The 16,983-nt window shown below is 36.5% G+C and overlaps 1 protein-coding gene across 1 annotated transcript in view; it reads right to left on the reverse strand.

The window, feature by feature from the left end:
• LRRC28 (leucine rich repeat containing 28) overlaps positions 1-16,983 on the reverse strand; it is a 188,181-nt gene that overhangs the window by 22,844 nt on the left and 148,354 nt on the right. The window contains exons 8-9 of the mRNA XM_082648402.1: positions 11,038-11,213; positions 9,144-9,303 (exon numbers count right to left, since the gene is read on the reverse strand). Of these exons, the coding sequence (XP_082504528.1) occupies positions 9,144-9,303; positions 11,038-11,213 (336 nt within the window). The remainder of the gene's footprint in view (positions 1-9,143; positions 9,304-11,037; positions 11,214-16,983) is intronic.

A 16,983-nucleotide genomic window follows, 5' to 3' on the forward strand; every position in this document is an offset into this window, starting at 1 on the left:
TATGGTCCCACAAAAGATCCTGAATAGTCCAACAAATCTTGAGAAAAAAGAACAAAGCTGAAGGCATCATGTTTCCTGATTTCAAAATATACCACAAACCTACAGTAATCAAAACAGTATGGTACTGGCATAAAGACAGATACATAGACCACTGGAACAGAATAGACAGGCTAGAAATAAACCCACACATATGCAGCTAACTGATCTTCCACAAGGAAGCCAAGCATATACAATGGGAAAAGGACAATCTCTTCAACAAATAGTGTGGGAAAACTGGATATCCATATGCAAAAGAATGAAAGTGGACCCTTATCCTACACCATACACAAAAAAATCAACTCTAAATGAATTAAAAACGTAAACAGAAGACCTGAAACTTTAAAACCCCTAGAAGAAAACATAGTGCACAAGCTACTTGACATTAGTCTTGGCAATGATTTCTTGGCTATGGCACCAAAACCACAAGCCACAAAACAAAAATAGGCATGTGGGACTACATCAAACTAAGCTTCTAAGCAGCAAAGTAAACCATCAACAAAAGCAAAACATAACTAACAGAATGGAAGACAATATTTGCAAACCCTGTATTTGATCATGGGTTAATATCTAAAATATATAAGAAACTCCTATCATTCAGTAGCAAAAAAAACCAATCTGATTTAAAACTGGGTAAAGGATTTAAGTAGACATTTCTCCAAAGAAGACATACAGATGGCCAACAGGTATATGAAAAGGTTCTCAACGTCACTAATCATCAGGGAAATGCAAATCAAAACCACAATGAGATATCACCTCACACCTGTTAGGATGGCTGCTCTAAAAAAACAGACAAACAAAAAGTAAGTGTTGGCAAGGCTGTAGAGAAATTGGAATCCTTACATATGTTGGTGGGAATGTAAAATGGTGCAGCCACTATGCAAAATAATTCCTCAAAAAATTAAAACTAGAATGATCATATCCAGCAATCCCAGTTCTGAGTATATATCCAAAAGAATTGAAATCAGGGTCCCAAAGAAATATCTGCACTCCCATGTTCACTGCACCATTATTCACAATATCCAAAATATGGCAACAAGCTAAATGTTTATTGACTGATGAATAGATTAAAAAAATGTGGTATGCACATACAATGGAATATTATTCAGCCTTAAAAATGGGATGGGGGCTTCCCTGGTGGCGCAGTGGTTGAGAGTCCGCCTGCCGATGCAGGGGACACGGGTTCGTGCCCGTCTGGGAGGATCCCACATGCCGCAGAGCGGCTAGGCCCGTGAGCCATGGCCGCTGAGCCTGTGCGTCCGGAGCCTGTGCTCTGCAACGGGAGATGCCACAACAGTGAGAGGCCTGCGTACCACAAAAAACAAAACAAAACAAAACAAAACAAAAACGGGATGAACCTGGAAGACATTATGGTAGGAGAAATAAGACAGTCACAGGACAAATACTACATGATTACACTTACATGAGATATCTAAAATAGTCAAACTCAGAAGCAGAGAGTTGAATGGTGAGTTACCAGGGACTGCAGGGAGGGAGAAATGGGAGTTGTGTTCAATGGGTATAGTTTCAGTTATGCAAAATGAGTAAGTTCTAGAGAGCTGCTGTACAATATAGTGCCTACAGTTAATACTATACTGTGCACTTAAAAATTTGTTAAGAAGGTAGATCTCAAGTTAAATGTTCTTACCCCAATTAAAAAAAAAAAAGGAATAGGAAGCATGAAGAATCTGGATCCTCAGTTAGGAAGTCAACTAAGAGATATTCTACTTTAAGCTAAAATATTAACAATTGTCATTTCCAGTGGCAGTACTTCCATTTGATACAATTTCCTTTTGCAGAATTCTATTTCCTAATTTTGCTTTGATGATAACATATGACTTGAACAGATTTATTTTGTCTCCCCCCAAATAAATAAGTAGAAAAGAAATCACTGGTCTACTAATGTTTTAATAATTAAACATTATTTTTAATTTTTAAAGTGACACCAGTTTGTTGTAAAAATTCAACACTACTCAACGAAAACCACTGTTCCTTCAGTGAGCCTTCAAGACGTTTTCTACGTATTTAACAATTTAAACTTTTGGGTTGGCCAAAAAGTTTGCTCAGGTTTTTTCCATAAGATGTTACGGAAAAACCCAAATGAACTTTGTTGGCCAACACTATATATATACATATATATATATATACACATATACACATATATATGTAAAAGACTATATATGGATGTGTATATATATGTATATATTTATATATATATACATACCCATAGCTGACAAAAATTGGATATCATTGTGTAACCTGTTTAAAAACATTTTTACCTAAACTTAAAAAAAAATTGCTCCAAGAACCTTTCCTTGTCTTTTTTAACCTATATAAAGCTTTAAGCAAAGGATTTTTTAAAGTTCCTTTAGATACATACTATTTTTTAATTGTTATTTTGTGTATTTATAAAAATACATCCTTATTGAAAATATTCAAATGATTCTGTATTATATAGAATTGAAAATTAAAGTCCCCACCTGACTACTCCATAAGCCTACATTCCTCCCTTCCAAGGTAACCACAGTTTAGAGTTAGATCTACATCCTGCTGGATTTCTTTAGAGCACACACACATATATGTATATGTGTACACACATACATATTTCAAAAGTATCTTGTTCAGATTAGAGCTTATTTTCATTTTATATTTATAGTACCATTTCAAAATTTCTTCATATGTAGTGATTCACTCAGTAGCTAATTACAGCATAGTGTCTAAAACATGGATTTGGAGCCAGACTTGCTATGGATCAAATCCCAGCTCTGCTATGAGGGCTTGGCCCAGTTTCTGATCTTCCTGTCCCTCAGTTCCACACCCTCCTACTCCTGTAACATGGGGGTTATATTAGGTTGAACCACATGGAAGGCATATGATTCACACAGTTCAATCTAATAATGGTACCTATCTTACAGTACTAAGTAACACAGCTCAACTTCCAGCTGGGTCTCCTGACCCCTAAGGCCTATAAGTTCTTTCATTCCAGCCCAGGGCCTCACTGTACAAAAGCAGAGATGTCACCACACCAACACCTGAGTGTACACTGTTAATATCTGCTATGGCCCAAACTTAACCCAAGCGATATGGGAAGGAACACTGCGATTCTGGGCCATTGGCAATTTCTGTTTCAAAACATCCTGGTGATTTAAGTGAGCCTTTTGAATGTCTGTGATGGTTAATTTTATGTGTCAACTTGGCTAGACCATGGTACCCAGTTGTTTGGTCAAATATCAGTCTAGATTTTGCTGTGAAGGTATTTTTTAGATGTGACTGACATTTAAATCAGTAGACTTTGAGTAAAGCAGATTACGTTCCATAAGGTGGGCCTCACTCAATCAGTTGGAGGCCTTTAGAGCAAAGAAGTAGAAGGACTTTTCCTTAAGACAGCAACTTAAAAACCCTGAGTTTCTAGCCTGTTGCCCTGAGAAATTCAGACTTAAGACTGCAATATCAACTCTTTTCTGAATTTCCAGCCTGTCAGCCTGCCCTGTGGTTTTGGACTTGCCAGCTCCCCAGTCATGTGAGCCAATTCCTTAAAATCAATCTCTGTCTATATTTATTATTTACAAATACAGATATAGATATATGTTTTGTTTCTCTGCAGACTGCTAACTAATACAAGTTCAGCTACTGGTAAGAGATGCTGCTGTAACAAATATTTAAAAATCTAGATGTGGCTTTGAAATTAAGTAGCAGAGGCTAGAAGAGTTCTGCCTTGAGACTATTGGTAGAAATATAGATGTTAAAGGAGAGCTGGTAAGGGCTTACAAAGGAAAGAGGAAAGCTATAGAAAAAGCTTCTATTGTCTTAGAGAATACACATATTGTCATGAACAGAATGTTGCTGGAAATACAAGTGTTAAAGGTGTTTCTGGTGAGATCTCAGACAAAAATGAGCAATGTGTTATTGGAAAATGAGAGAAAGATGATCTTTGTTATAAAGCACAGAGGACTTGACTGAATTGTGTTCTGTTGGATGGAAAATAGAACTGCTAGGTGATGAACTTGGATACAGGCAGACCTCAGAGATATTGCAGGCTCAATTCCAAACTGCCGCAATAAAGCAAATACAGCAATAAAGCAAGTCACACAAATTTTTTGGTTTCCCAGTACATATAAAAGTTATACTTACACTATATTGCAGTCTATTAAGTATGCAATAGCATTATGTCTAAAAAAATGTATATACCTTAATTTAAAAATAATTTATTGCTAAACATGCTAACCATCATCTGAGCCTTCAGTGAACTGTAGTAGTAACATCAAAGATTACTGATCACAGACCCCATAACAAGCATAATAATAATGAAAAGTTTGAAGTATTGTGAGAATTACCAAAAGGTGACACAGAGACAGGAAGTGAGCAAATGCTGTTGGAGAAATGGTACCAATAGATTTTCTTGACACAGGGTTACCACAAACCTTCAATTTGTAAAAAGTGCAATATCTGTGAAGTGAAATAAAATGAAGCACAAAAAGATGGGTATGCCTATATTTAGCTGAGGATGTTTCTAAGCAAAGCATTGAAGGCATGGCCTGGTTTCTCTTTGCTGCTTACAGTAAAATGTGAGAGGAGGAAGATAAATTGAGGGAATTGTTCAGCAAAAAGGAACCAGAACTTGAGGATATGGAAAATTCTCAGGCTATCTACATTGTATAAAATGAGAAAGCACGTTCTGGAGAGAACACCAAGGATGTGGCTGGACAACATTTTCTAAAGAGATTAGGCATGTGACTTGTGGATCCAGTCAACCATTTCAGCAGAAAGGCTGACAGCTTGGATCAAAGAGGACAGAGATGGGACAGGGTGAAGACATGCTGTCAGCCTTCTGGGATTCTACAGGCAGGAAACAAGCTATCAAGTAAAGGGAAGAATAACCCCGGGGATGGGGCCACCTCCTCAATTCCAGAGGATGGGGCAACTTCCTTAGTTTTAGACAGCAGGGCCCCACTTAGGGCTGAGGAGGTGGGGTCACCACCCCAGTGGGCCTAAAGGACAGAGCATCTAGCCAGAGGATTATTCTCAAGCATTAAAATCTAATGGAATTTGCCCTTTTAAGTTTTGGAACCTCTTGTTCTCCTTTCTGTAAAGGGAATGTCTATCTTATGCCTGTCCCACCAATATATAGTGAAAGCAGATAACCAGTTTGGTTTTACAGGTTTACAAATGGAGAGGAGTTTTGTCCCAAGGCGAGTTATACCTGAGTTTTATCCATACCTGATTTAGATACTTAAGATGAGATTCTGAACTTAAGAGTTGATGCTGGAATGGGTTAGGATTTGGGGGGTGTTAGGATGGAGTGAATTTATTTTGCATCTGAGAAGGACATGGATTTTGGGAGGACAGACTGTTACGGGTTGAACTGTATCTCCCCCAAATTCATGTTATAGTCATAATCCCCAGAACCCCAGAATGTGACTGCTATGGACTGAATTGTGTCCCCCCATCCTGCCACCAATTCATATTTTAAGTCCTAATCTCCAATGTGATGGTATTTGGAAATGGGGCCTTTTGGAGATATTAGGTTTAGATGAGTTCATGAGGGTGGGGCCCTCATGACAGGATTAGTGCCCTTATAAGAAGAGACACTGGAGAGCTTGTGAACATGTGTGCTCGTGTTCTCTGCCACTCGAGGCAGCAAGAAAGCAGCTATCTTCAAATCAGGAAGACAGCCCTCAGCACAACCTAACCACATGCACCCTGATTTCAGACTTCCAGCTTCCAGAACTGTGAGAAATTAAATTTCTGTTGTTTAAGTCACCCAGCCTATGGTATTTTGTTATGGTGGCCCTAGCAGAGTAATACAGTAACCTTATTTGGAAACAGGGTCATTGCCAGTGTAATTAGTTAGATGAGGTCATTAGGGAGGGCCCTATTGAAATGTCACTGGTGTTCTTATAAACAAGGGAAATTTGGACACTGAGATAGACACACATAGAGGTAAGATGATGTGAAGAGAAGAAGGGAGACGATGGCCATCTGCAAGGATTAGATCCTTCCATCACAGCCCTCAGAAGGGACCAATCCTGCCACATCTTGATTTCAGACTTCTAGCCTTCAGAGCTCTGAGACAATATCTATAGAAGCTCTGTAAGTCACCCAGTTTTGTGGTATTTTGTTGAGGTATCCCTAGGAAACTCATAAAATACCCTTGAAAAACCTTGGGAAATACAAAACTTATGAGATGCATACATGTGTGGGAAAAGTCAGACACACGTTATACTAATAAATAATCCTATGAGTTGACATTCTCCATTTAAAAAAATGAACAGTAATCTGGGGGAATGAAAATTTGCTATGCCTGTCATGATCAAAAGTTATGAACATACTAGCCATTATTCTCTTCTATAAATATTTGAAGATTTGGGTATTTACTATTTATGCAAAATACTGTAATTTCTTTTTAATTGACTGTATTAAATTTAAGTTGGAACTAACACTCGTATGGGACTTGGTATTTTAGAAGAATATTCAGTATGTTCTTTTAAAATAATGACAGATGTCCACATTAATTTAGATATTGGCTGATACAGTGTATTATTTTATAAGAAGCAATGAACACTGAACAGAATATATTAGAAAACTTAAAAATAATATTATCAAGACCTTTTAGAGTTTATGATACTAAAAATATTGATTTTATTTTTAGCAATAAGCTATTTAGATTCAAGTATTTGGTTTTCAATTACAAAAGAAAGTACTTTAAAAACTATGGTAGAAACTGAAGTCAAAGCTTTTAACACAATCTCCATAGCAACGTGGGAAGGAGCAAAGTCTGGTGGACCAAATGAAAGACACAAATTCTCAGTTTCAGATCTTAGCATTAACTCGCCACAGAAAGCCATGTTTGTATCTTGGTATTTCATTTTTTGCTATTAACGTGGGCGCTTCTGGCTTTTCTTAACAAAAGGGCATTGCCTAAGTCCTATGTATTTGATACACTCATTTTATTAAACTAACACTATTATATTTTATGTTCTAAAGCAATATAAGATATTCATACTGAATTTCTAGGTTTAAGCAGAGAAATAAGTAGCAGTAAATATGCAAATACTTATTGAACAAGTTTCCCAAATTTCATATAAAGATAACACAAAAATATCTTCATTTAAGGGATCTACTTTATTTGCACAAATTAATTACCATGATAGAAAGAAAGTTTATCTTTTCAAACAGGTATTTAGAATTTTATCAGCTACTAACAGAGCATCCTTACCATACTGAATTGTTTTCATTTTCATATTTTTAGTAAGAAAATATCTTCTATAGGAAATTGTGCAACAACAATGCAGCAGGATTTTACTGTAGTTTAATGGAAGATTTTCCTATGATGATATCTTACTAATATGAAGATGATTTGCTAAAGACACATATATAAAATAAATTTTTAAAAGTCTTTGAGCTGGGCTTCCCTGGTGGCGCAGTGGTTGGGAGTCCGCCTGCCGATGCAGGGGACGCGGGTTCGTGCCCCGGTCCGGGAGGATCCCACATGCCGCGGAGCGGCTGGGCCCGTGAGCCATGGCCGCTGGGCCTGCGCGTCCGGAGCCTGTGCTCCGCGGCGGGAGAGGCCGCAGCGGTGAGAGGCCCGCGTACCGCAAAAAAAAAAAAAAAAAAAAAAAAAAAAAAGTCTTTGAGCTACAAAAAGAGATCATAGTTAAGTCACTTAATATTTATTACATACCAGACACCATCCTGGGCTCTTTACATAAATGATCTCATTTAATCCTCACAATGACCTTATTAAATAGATATTATTACTATGCTCATTTTATTGATGAAAAGATGAAGCTCAGAGATGTTAAGTAATTTGCCCAAGGTCTCCCAGGGGAAAGTCAGAATCAGGGCCTGTGCACTTGACCGATATTCCCTACTGCTCCTCATAGATGTGCCTATTTTATTAGTTTTTATTCATGTAGTAACATACTCAAATCCTGACTCAGTCCTTTCAACTCTAATTTAAAATGGAATTTTACTAAATTTGGTGATCTGATCACCTCTGATCAGAAGTAGCAGATTAGCAAGGTTTGGAGGAGGGCTTCTGTAGGCAGGCACAGTAAAGCAGGAAACATTAAAAACACAGAAAGTTGAAACAGGAACTGAAAGTATAGCAAAATAGGATTATTCAGGGTAAGAAAAAGACAAATGCAGTTTTGGGAAGGAGTGGGTAGAGAGATGGAAAAGGTAACTACCATTTGCCGAGCACCCATTATATGCCAAGTGTTTGCCTTCATCATCTGCTAATCCTTAGATGGCCCTGCCCAGCAGGCTGTTCTTTCCCCATTTTGAGGCTCTGAGAGGTTCAGCACCCTGCCCACGCTTGCTCTCATTCTACAAAAATGATTATAAAGGAAACGCTTCTAGGACTGAATAGGGGTAACCAGTTATCCTGAAAAATGTACTAACCCAAAATACCACATTTGATGGATAAGTGAGGTATTATAGTATTTTTTTTCATCTTTGAAAAATGTGAACTTAGAAGATCCTAAATTTAGAAAATCTATAAGCTGAGACTGTGCTAATGGGGGATTTTTTCATTTCATGTCCTATTTTTAATTGTCTGATATTCTTTTAATAAACTACCAGAATGGGGGGTTTTACTTAGTTAACATTCTTAGCAAATTCAAGGCACTGTGCCAAGAAACAGACAGTGGTAAGAGAATGCTATTTGGAAGGGTTAGAAATTCAAAACAGAAATACACACACACACAATGCTCAGCCACACACTTTCAGTTAGCAATGCGAATTAAACAGAAGAGCTGAGCTGGACCCATTATATAACAAATATTTTGTTCTTACATTCCTTATTGCCTAAAGACTATTGTGAATAGGGAAACAGCAGGAAAACACTCCTACAAAGAATGAGCTACTCTAAATAACATATACAATAAAACCGTTCTGTATAAGACCAAAAATGTAATAAAGAGAAATCCAGTTTTCTTGTGATACTGAAAATGTGCATTTGTTTCATTTAGCTGTATGGCAGGAAGCATTCTATGCCCCTTTAAAGCTGCTGACTTACCAACACTTTTATGTGTGTCCTCCACCCTTCCCCACGTTCCCACCCCTCCCCCAGGTGTAAGCCCTGGTGTCCACTTAGGAATGATTACCCCTGGTGCAGTCCTGCCATTGGCGTCTCTCTCAAGGGAAATAGCTTGGGGTAAACAATCGTAAACATGGGCTCACTACACCGGTGACAGTGCCCCAAGGGGCAGTGCAGCAGCTCCAGAAGACTTCTGGGTAACGAGACTGGAGACAGAAAGTCCAGATCTGGAACACAAGAGAAAATCATGCACAAATAAAAAATGAGATTTCCTTAAACTTGGCTTCTTAAAATATTTCTTATTGTTAGCAAATAAGTTCAGTTAGTGAAAAGTACTGCATGTTGAAAATTCTGTTATCCGATAGGCATTGAATAAAAATGTAACATTATTTGGAAATGAAAGATGCTTTTTTACATTTTTGATACTAAGAGAAAACCTTAATCTACTCTTTTAAGAGCAACCTGAGCTGTGCTGAGATAGAGGCCAGGAAAGAATAAGACCAAATATTCTTTAAGAACAAAGACTGAAAAGGCATTACGTTTACCGAGGGAGGGTCTGTAAACTTCTATAAGAGACAGAGAATAAAAAAAAGACTGGGACTGAAGACTAAAACAGACTTTCATTAAATTCTTCCTAAATCTATTGGGCATTTAGAATCTTTCAAGCTAAATTATATTTACTGAAAAGAATGAAAAGGGGAAACAAAAAAATCAAAGAAAATGAAAAATAATGAAACCAAGCTTTTCCTTGTCTCACTCCCATGAGCTGTCACTAATAAAAATAGGGTGTTTCCTCCTAAGTTTAGTCTGAGTTACACAAAAGAAACGTTTAAAGCAAAACATCCCAATGGCCCAGGCAATCCTGAGCACAAATGTACACTGGGTTGCTATTGAGAGTAAAACATCTAGAGAGAGAAACGGTCATGATGAGGTGACACCTAAAAATCACTGAATCATCTTGAGGAAGGAAATACAAATTATCTTATCATCTTTTATATCTGTCCAGACTTATCAATAACCATTTTGAAAAATGTAATTTGCTCATAGGTGAATAATTTCAGTTTTCTGTTTAGTTTTTAAAAACAACTTAATTTGTATTAGACATTCCTGGATGTTTAATGTTAGAGGTTTCTGTATGCATCTTTTTTTTTTTTTTAAAGCAAAGACAAAACATTTAGTAGTTTTAAAAGCACTTGAAATTATTTTCTTATTAATGTTGCCTAGTGCTTTCTTAAAGCATCACAGATCCACTCCATGTCACCTATGACATCTACACACCGCCAAATCCTGTGGTAACACTGCCAAAGGCTCCTGAAATTAATTTCCCTTTAGGTATATATATTTCTCAGGTGTAAGGAGGTTGCAAGGCAAAAACTTGCTCTGTTGGAAGAAGTACCCAACTTTGCTTTAAGGATAAGATCTTTGCACATTTTTCGATACGGAAGAAAGTACCTCTGCCAGCCTTCTCATTTCCACCAAATATGTGCTCCCAAACACCAATTTCTCTCATTTAAACTGCATAGTTTAACTTTTAACCTCTGTTCTTTGTGACTGAAGACCATATTTAGTGAATGCTTCTCTGTGTCTATAGGGGGTGCTGAAGGGCTCAGTGTTGATAAAATATTTTAATATTAAAATATAAAATATTAATATTAAAATAAAATATTAAAACTTTTCTCTTATAAAAAGTGTTCCATTACACAACTACGCAAATGTACTTAATGCCACTGAACTGAACACTTAGAGATGGTTAAAATGGTAAATTTTATGTTATGTACATTTTACCACAATTTTGAAAAATGAACACTAAAACAACATAAAACACAATTCCTAAGCTCACTGAATAAGAGGCAGGAAAAGAAAAGAAAAAAGAAAAGAAAAGAAAGAAAAGAAAAGAGGAAAGGAAAGGAAAAGAAAAGAAAAGGAAAGGAAAGAAAAGAAAAGAAAAAAGTCCCGGGTACCTTTTAGAAAACTGTGGTAGGTGTGATGCAGACTCCTCATGGCCAGCTCTTGCAGAGGCAGGACGTGATCCTTCTCTGTCCCTATGGCCTTCACCTCAGCAGGGAGGAAAACTGTTAGTTGCCCTGATGAAAAGGAAAGCAGCTTCACCTCGGAAACTTGAATGGGAGCACCACAGCTACAGAAAGACACACATTCACAGTAGTATTAGCCAAAAGGAAATGACTATATGTGCCAATAAAAATATGTTAATCAAACTATACATTTAAAATTTTAAGACACTGATGAATTAGCAGAATTCTTTTCAAAGTGAACAGATGCTATTCTGGGTTCCTTAATAAAACCTGGCATAGAAATTTAGATGCATCATTTGGAACTCAGCTAAATCTTCACTGAGGTCCAGGCACTTCCAGTAAGGACAAACTTAGAAGAAATTTCCTTCATAGGATCTATACAATTTGCTTTGTAAGCTCTATTCATCCTCATTTTCTTACCCTTTCCAAGTTTATGTTTATTGAAATTTTCAAAATTAAAAGGAACAAAGAGTACTCTGTTTAGTTATAGTACCATGGTTTAACAAAATTTTTGTGTTGGGGGAAAAAAACCCTACAAAGCAAACAGATCTGTAATGATAGCAGATAACTTTATTGGGTCCTTCCATAAACCTGTGAAGAAAATATTCTTGGCAAAGCCTATTGAATAAGCCAAGTCACATCCTATTCCCTACAGCCACTCATAACCAGAAGGCAGAGGCATCCTTGTTCCTTTAGCTACAGGGTTACCAAAACTCAGGAGTCCAATCTCATTCTACCTCCTGTCTGAGACCACCAGCTTACCTAAAAGTCGCAACACTTTTCTTCTCTAACGACAAACAGATGCCAACAAGCCTTGGCTCTCCAGATACAACGTGAGATAATCTCCCTACCCTCAACTAGAAACAGGCAATGAAGGAGGCACAGGACTGGAAGGCAGAAGCCCTCAGCTTATTTGTTCATTACAAGTTCCTGCATTTGCTCATTCCTTGCATCAGAAAATGTTTCCAGAGCACCTACTATACGCCAGTCAAAATACTTAAATTAAAAAAACAAAAGATGACCCCCTTCCCTTGAAAAATGTAATAATTACAATATAATTATTCTAATATTGGGTCAGAGAAGGTGGAGGAACTGACTTTTTCTAAGGAATTAGGGAAGGGTCTACAGAGAATACAGTATCTGACCTAGAACTCAATTAATTTTACTCAATTTCTCCACTCAACTCAAGAAAAAAGAGCCTCAGAAGGCCACGCTGGCCCTCCTACTAAGCAAAACCTTTATCCCAAAAGGAACCATTTTTCCAAATTCTAACATTATAGTTTGGTTTTGCCTTCTTCAATAGCATGAAGAATCCTGTATCTGGCTCCTTTTGTCAACATATTCTTTCTGGGATGCATCCACGCTACAGTACGTACTATAGCTTATTCATTTTCATTGTTGTGTAGTACTGGTAAACATATGGGCTGTTTCCAGTTTGGGGCTATTATGAACTTTGTTGTATATATTATTTAATATATATGAGCATAAAATTCTGTTAGGGACATACTTAAGATCAGAATGAAGCTTATTATAGTGAGGAGAGATGGACAATTAAAAGATAAACACATGCTAAAATAGAGTGAAGAGGGGAGTGAGAGCTGTACTACTTTAGATAATATAATCAAAGAAAGTCTTTCTGAGGAGGTGACATTTCAGCAGAGACTTGATTGAAGAGAAGAGTTAACTCAGGGAAGGGGAACTCAGTCACAGCCCGGTAGGTACCTTAAACTGAGGACAAGGAACTAAGAGTTCAGGGGTCCAAAGCAGCAAGAGTTCACAGGACAGAGAACCTTAGGGGAGAGAGATGTACAGAGAGAGAACTCTGGAGATTTGCAAAGGTTCCACTTGAGTATTCAGATGAGTACTGATCAGCACATATGAGGAAACTACCTGAGGCTGGAAAAAGGACGAGCTGAAAAGATTAAAGGTAACAGTGCCCAGCAGTCACAGAGGGTTGGAAATAGTGTCTGCTCTTATCTGTCAGACTTGAACGTCATAATTCAAGGGGCATTGTGTAGAGTACACAAAAAGGTCTTATCTCAGTAGTGGTGAATAGTTAGTGCTAGACTGAACACCATTCCATTCCCACCTAACAAATCCTTAAGAGCCATATCTGAAAAGATTAAACTGTTTCCAGTTAAATGTATCCCAGAACATATATCAAGAATAGTTACATGAATACAAAAATATCCAGCACTCAGCATCATAAAATTCACACTGTCTGGCATCCAACCAAAAATTACCAGGCTTTTCAATATATGACCTATGATGAGGAAGAAAAAATGCAACTGAAAACAACCAAGACAGATGTTAAAACTGGCAGAAAAGGTCATTATAACAATAATTATAATTACTGCATAGAAGGACATGTTGCATACATAGCTCTCACCTAAAGAAACCAGAAATAAGAGAGCAAATTAAGCCCTAAGTAAATAAAAGAAATAATAAAGAGCATAAAGAAAATCAATGACATTGAAGAAAGGAATAGAGAGAAATCAGTGAAAACAAAAGCTGGAACTTTGAGAAGATCAATAAAAACGATAAACCTCTAACTAGTCTAATCAGAGAGAAGACACAAATTACCAATATCAGAAATGAGAAAGGAGGTATTGTCCGATTTATAATAAAAATATAAGAAGCAACTTTATGCTAATAAAAAGTCCTTGAAGGACAAAAATTAGCAAAGCTCACTCAAGATACAGAGAAGTTGAACAACCCAACATTTATTAATGAAGTTGAATTTGTAGTTAAAAGGTTGGAATACTTCCCAACTCATTCTATGAAGCCAGCATTGTCCTGATACCAAAACCAGATGAACACACAAGAAAAGAGAAACAACCAGTATCATTCATGAACATAGGTGGAAAAAGTCTAAACAAAATTTTAGCAAATTGAATTTAACAATGTATAAAGTCATATGACCAAATGAAGTTTATCTTATTAATCAAGATTATATTAACCTTAAAAAAATCAATGTAATTCACTATGTTAAAACCTAAAAAAGAAAAACCATATAATCATTTCAATAGATGCGGAAAAAGGGTCTAACAAAATTCGACACCCATCCGTAATTTAAAAAACTCTCAGCAAACTAGGAATAGAAGGGAATTTACTAATCTGATAAAGCATATGTATGAAAAAACAACAGTCAATATATACTTAATGTTGAAAGACTGTTTTCCCCATAAGTTCAGCAAGACAAACATGTCTGCTCTCACTGCTTCTACTATTTAACATTGTACTGGAGCTTCTAACCAGTACAGTAATGAAAGAAAAAGAAATAAAACATGACCATATTTGAAAGGAAGAAGTAAAACTGACTTCCTTCCCAGAAGACATGAGTGTATGTAGAAAGTCCATGATAATCTAAAAAAACCCTACTGGAACTAGTAAGTGAGCTTGGCAAGTTTGGAGGATACAGGATCAGTTATACAAAATCATTTGTATTTCTATATGGTTGCAACAATCAATTGGAAATTTAAAAAACTTTAAATACCATATACGATACTATGAAAAATATGAAATACTTAGAGATAAATCAGACAAAAGATGTCTAAGACAAGGAATTAGACATTTATTGTGATCATGGGCTGGGAGACTTAATATTGTTAAGATGTTAATTCTCCTCCAATTGATCTAAAGACTCAATGCAATTAAAATCACAGGCTTTTAAAAATATATATAAATTGAAATTTTGATTCTAACATTTATATAGAAATGCAAAGCAGCTAGAATAGTAAAAAAAATTTTTTTTAATTTTAAGAGTTACTGTAAAACTATGGTAATCAAGACAGTGTGGTATTTGTGTCAAAACAGACAGATAAATGGAGCAGAGTATCTAGAAATAGACCCACACATATATGGACAACTAATTTTCAACTAACATACAAAGGAAATACAGTAGAGAAAGGATAGTATTTTAAACAAATGGTGCTTGAACAACTGGTATATCCATATGTAAAAAAAGGAACTTCAACCATACCTCATACCATACACAAAAATTAACTCAAAATGAATCATAGACCTAAATGTAAACTTAATTCCTTAAAAATTCTGGAAGACAGGGCTTCCCAGGTGGCGCAGTGGTTGAGAGTCCGCCTGCCGATGCAGGGGACACGGGTTCGTGCCCCGGTCCGGGAAGATCCCACATGCCGCGGAGCGGCTGGGCCCGTGAGCCATGGCTGCTGAGCCTGCGCGTCCGAAGCCTGTGCTCTGCAACGGGAGAGGCCACAACAGTGAAAGGCCCGCGTACCGCAAAAAAAAAAAAAATTCTAGAAGACAGTATAGGAGAAAATCTTTGTGATTTGGGTTACACTAAAAGCAAGATCGATAAAAGAACAAATTGATAAATTGGACTTTATCAAAATAAAAAATGTCTGCTCTCCAAAAGGCCCTGTGAAAAAATGAAAAGGTAAGCCATGGACTGGGAGGAGATACTTCCAAAGCATATATATGATAAAAGACTTTTATCCAGAATCTATAGAGAATTTTCAGAACTCAATAATAAGAACACAAAGACCCAAGGAAAAAATGGGAGACTTAGACACGATATCAAAGCAGATATATGGATGGCAAATAAAACATAAAAAGATGCACACCCTTATTTACTAGGGAAATGAAATTTAACAACGTAATGGAAAAATCACTACACACCTAGAATAAAATTTAAAATATGTAAGCACTGATAATCTCTTATATTACAGGTGGGAATGTAGAATGTTACAGTTATTTTTGTAAAGTCTGGAAGTTCTTCCAAAAATTAAATATACATGTACTGTATGATCCAGACACTCCACTCCTAGGTATTTATCCAAGGAAATTTAAGTCTAGGACCTTTAAAAGACAGTCTACATTTGTTCACATCAGTTTTATCTGTAATAAAGCCAAAAACTAGAAACAACACAAATGTTCATGAACAAGTGAATGGAAACAACCTGTGATATATCCATACAATGGAACTCTACATAGCAATAAAAAAAAGAACTGTTGATCCACACTATATCATGTATAAATCTCCAAATCCCTATGCTGAGTGAAAGAAGACAGAGAAAAAGAGAGTATATACTGTTTGATTCTATTCATATAAAACTCAAGAACATACAAATTTATTGACAGTTAATAGAACACAGATCAGGGTTGCCTGGAGATAGGATGAAGACAAGGAAGGAAGGATTACTAAGGGGCACGAGGAAACTTTGGGTGGTGGTGGATATGTTTATTATCTTAATTGCAGTGATGGTTTCAGAGGTACGTATGTATGTGTGTGTATACATATATACATCAAAACTTTTCAAATTATATATATACTTTATATAGGTGCAATGGGGATAAAAGCCTAACTGGTGTGAGAGAATAGAAAGAAGTGGAAAAAGTGAGTATAGACAACTCTTTCAAAGAGTTTTTCTCTAAAGGGAAGCAGAAAAATAGTGGAGAAGTTGGAGAATAAAAACAAAAGGTTATGTGAAAGAAGTACACCATAGAGGAATACATACAGCATCATTCAATTTACACAAAGTTAAAGAAAAGATATAAAACTTGACAATACACTATATGGGGATGTATTTACATATATTAAAATCGTAACTCAGTGAAAATGAATGATAAATACAAAATTCAGAGTAATGGCTAACCTTGGAGAAGAAGGAGGAGCATACATGGGAGAGAACCACACAGGGGCTTCAAAATTGTTAGTAATGTTATTTTTGTAAGTTAATGATATTTACACTGATGTGCAGGGTCAAAATATGGAAGCTTTCTAGTCAGATTTTAAGAAATGACCCTCTTACCTTAGTTGATGCAAAAGGGAGAGAACTTAAGCAGAAAGGTATCTCATGGATGCTGGTGGCCTTACCATTTCCTTGTGGATTCTGAATC

The sequence above is a fragment of the Grampus griseus genome (assembly GCF_964374135.1).
Source record: "Grampus griseus genome assembly, chromosome: 2".
In the NCBI taxonomy this organism is placed as follows: Eukaryota; Metazoa; Chordata; class Mammalia; order Artiodactyla; family Delphinidae; genus Grampus; species Grampus griseus.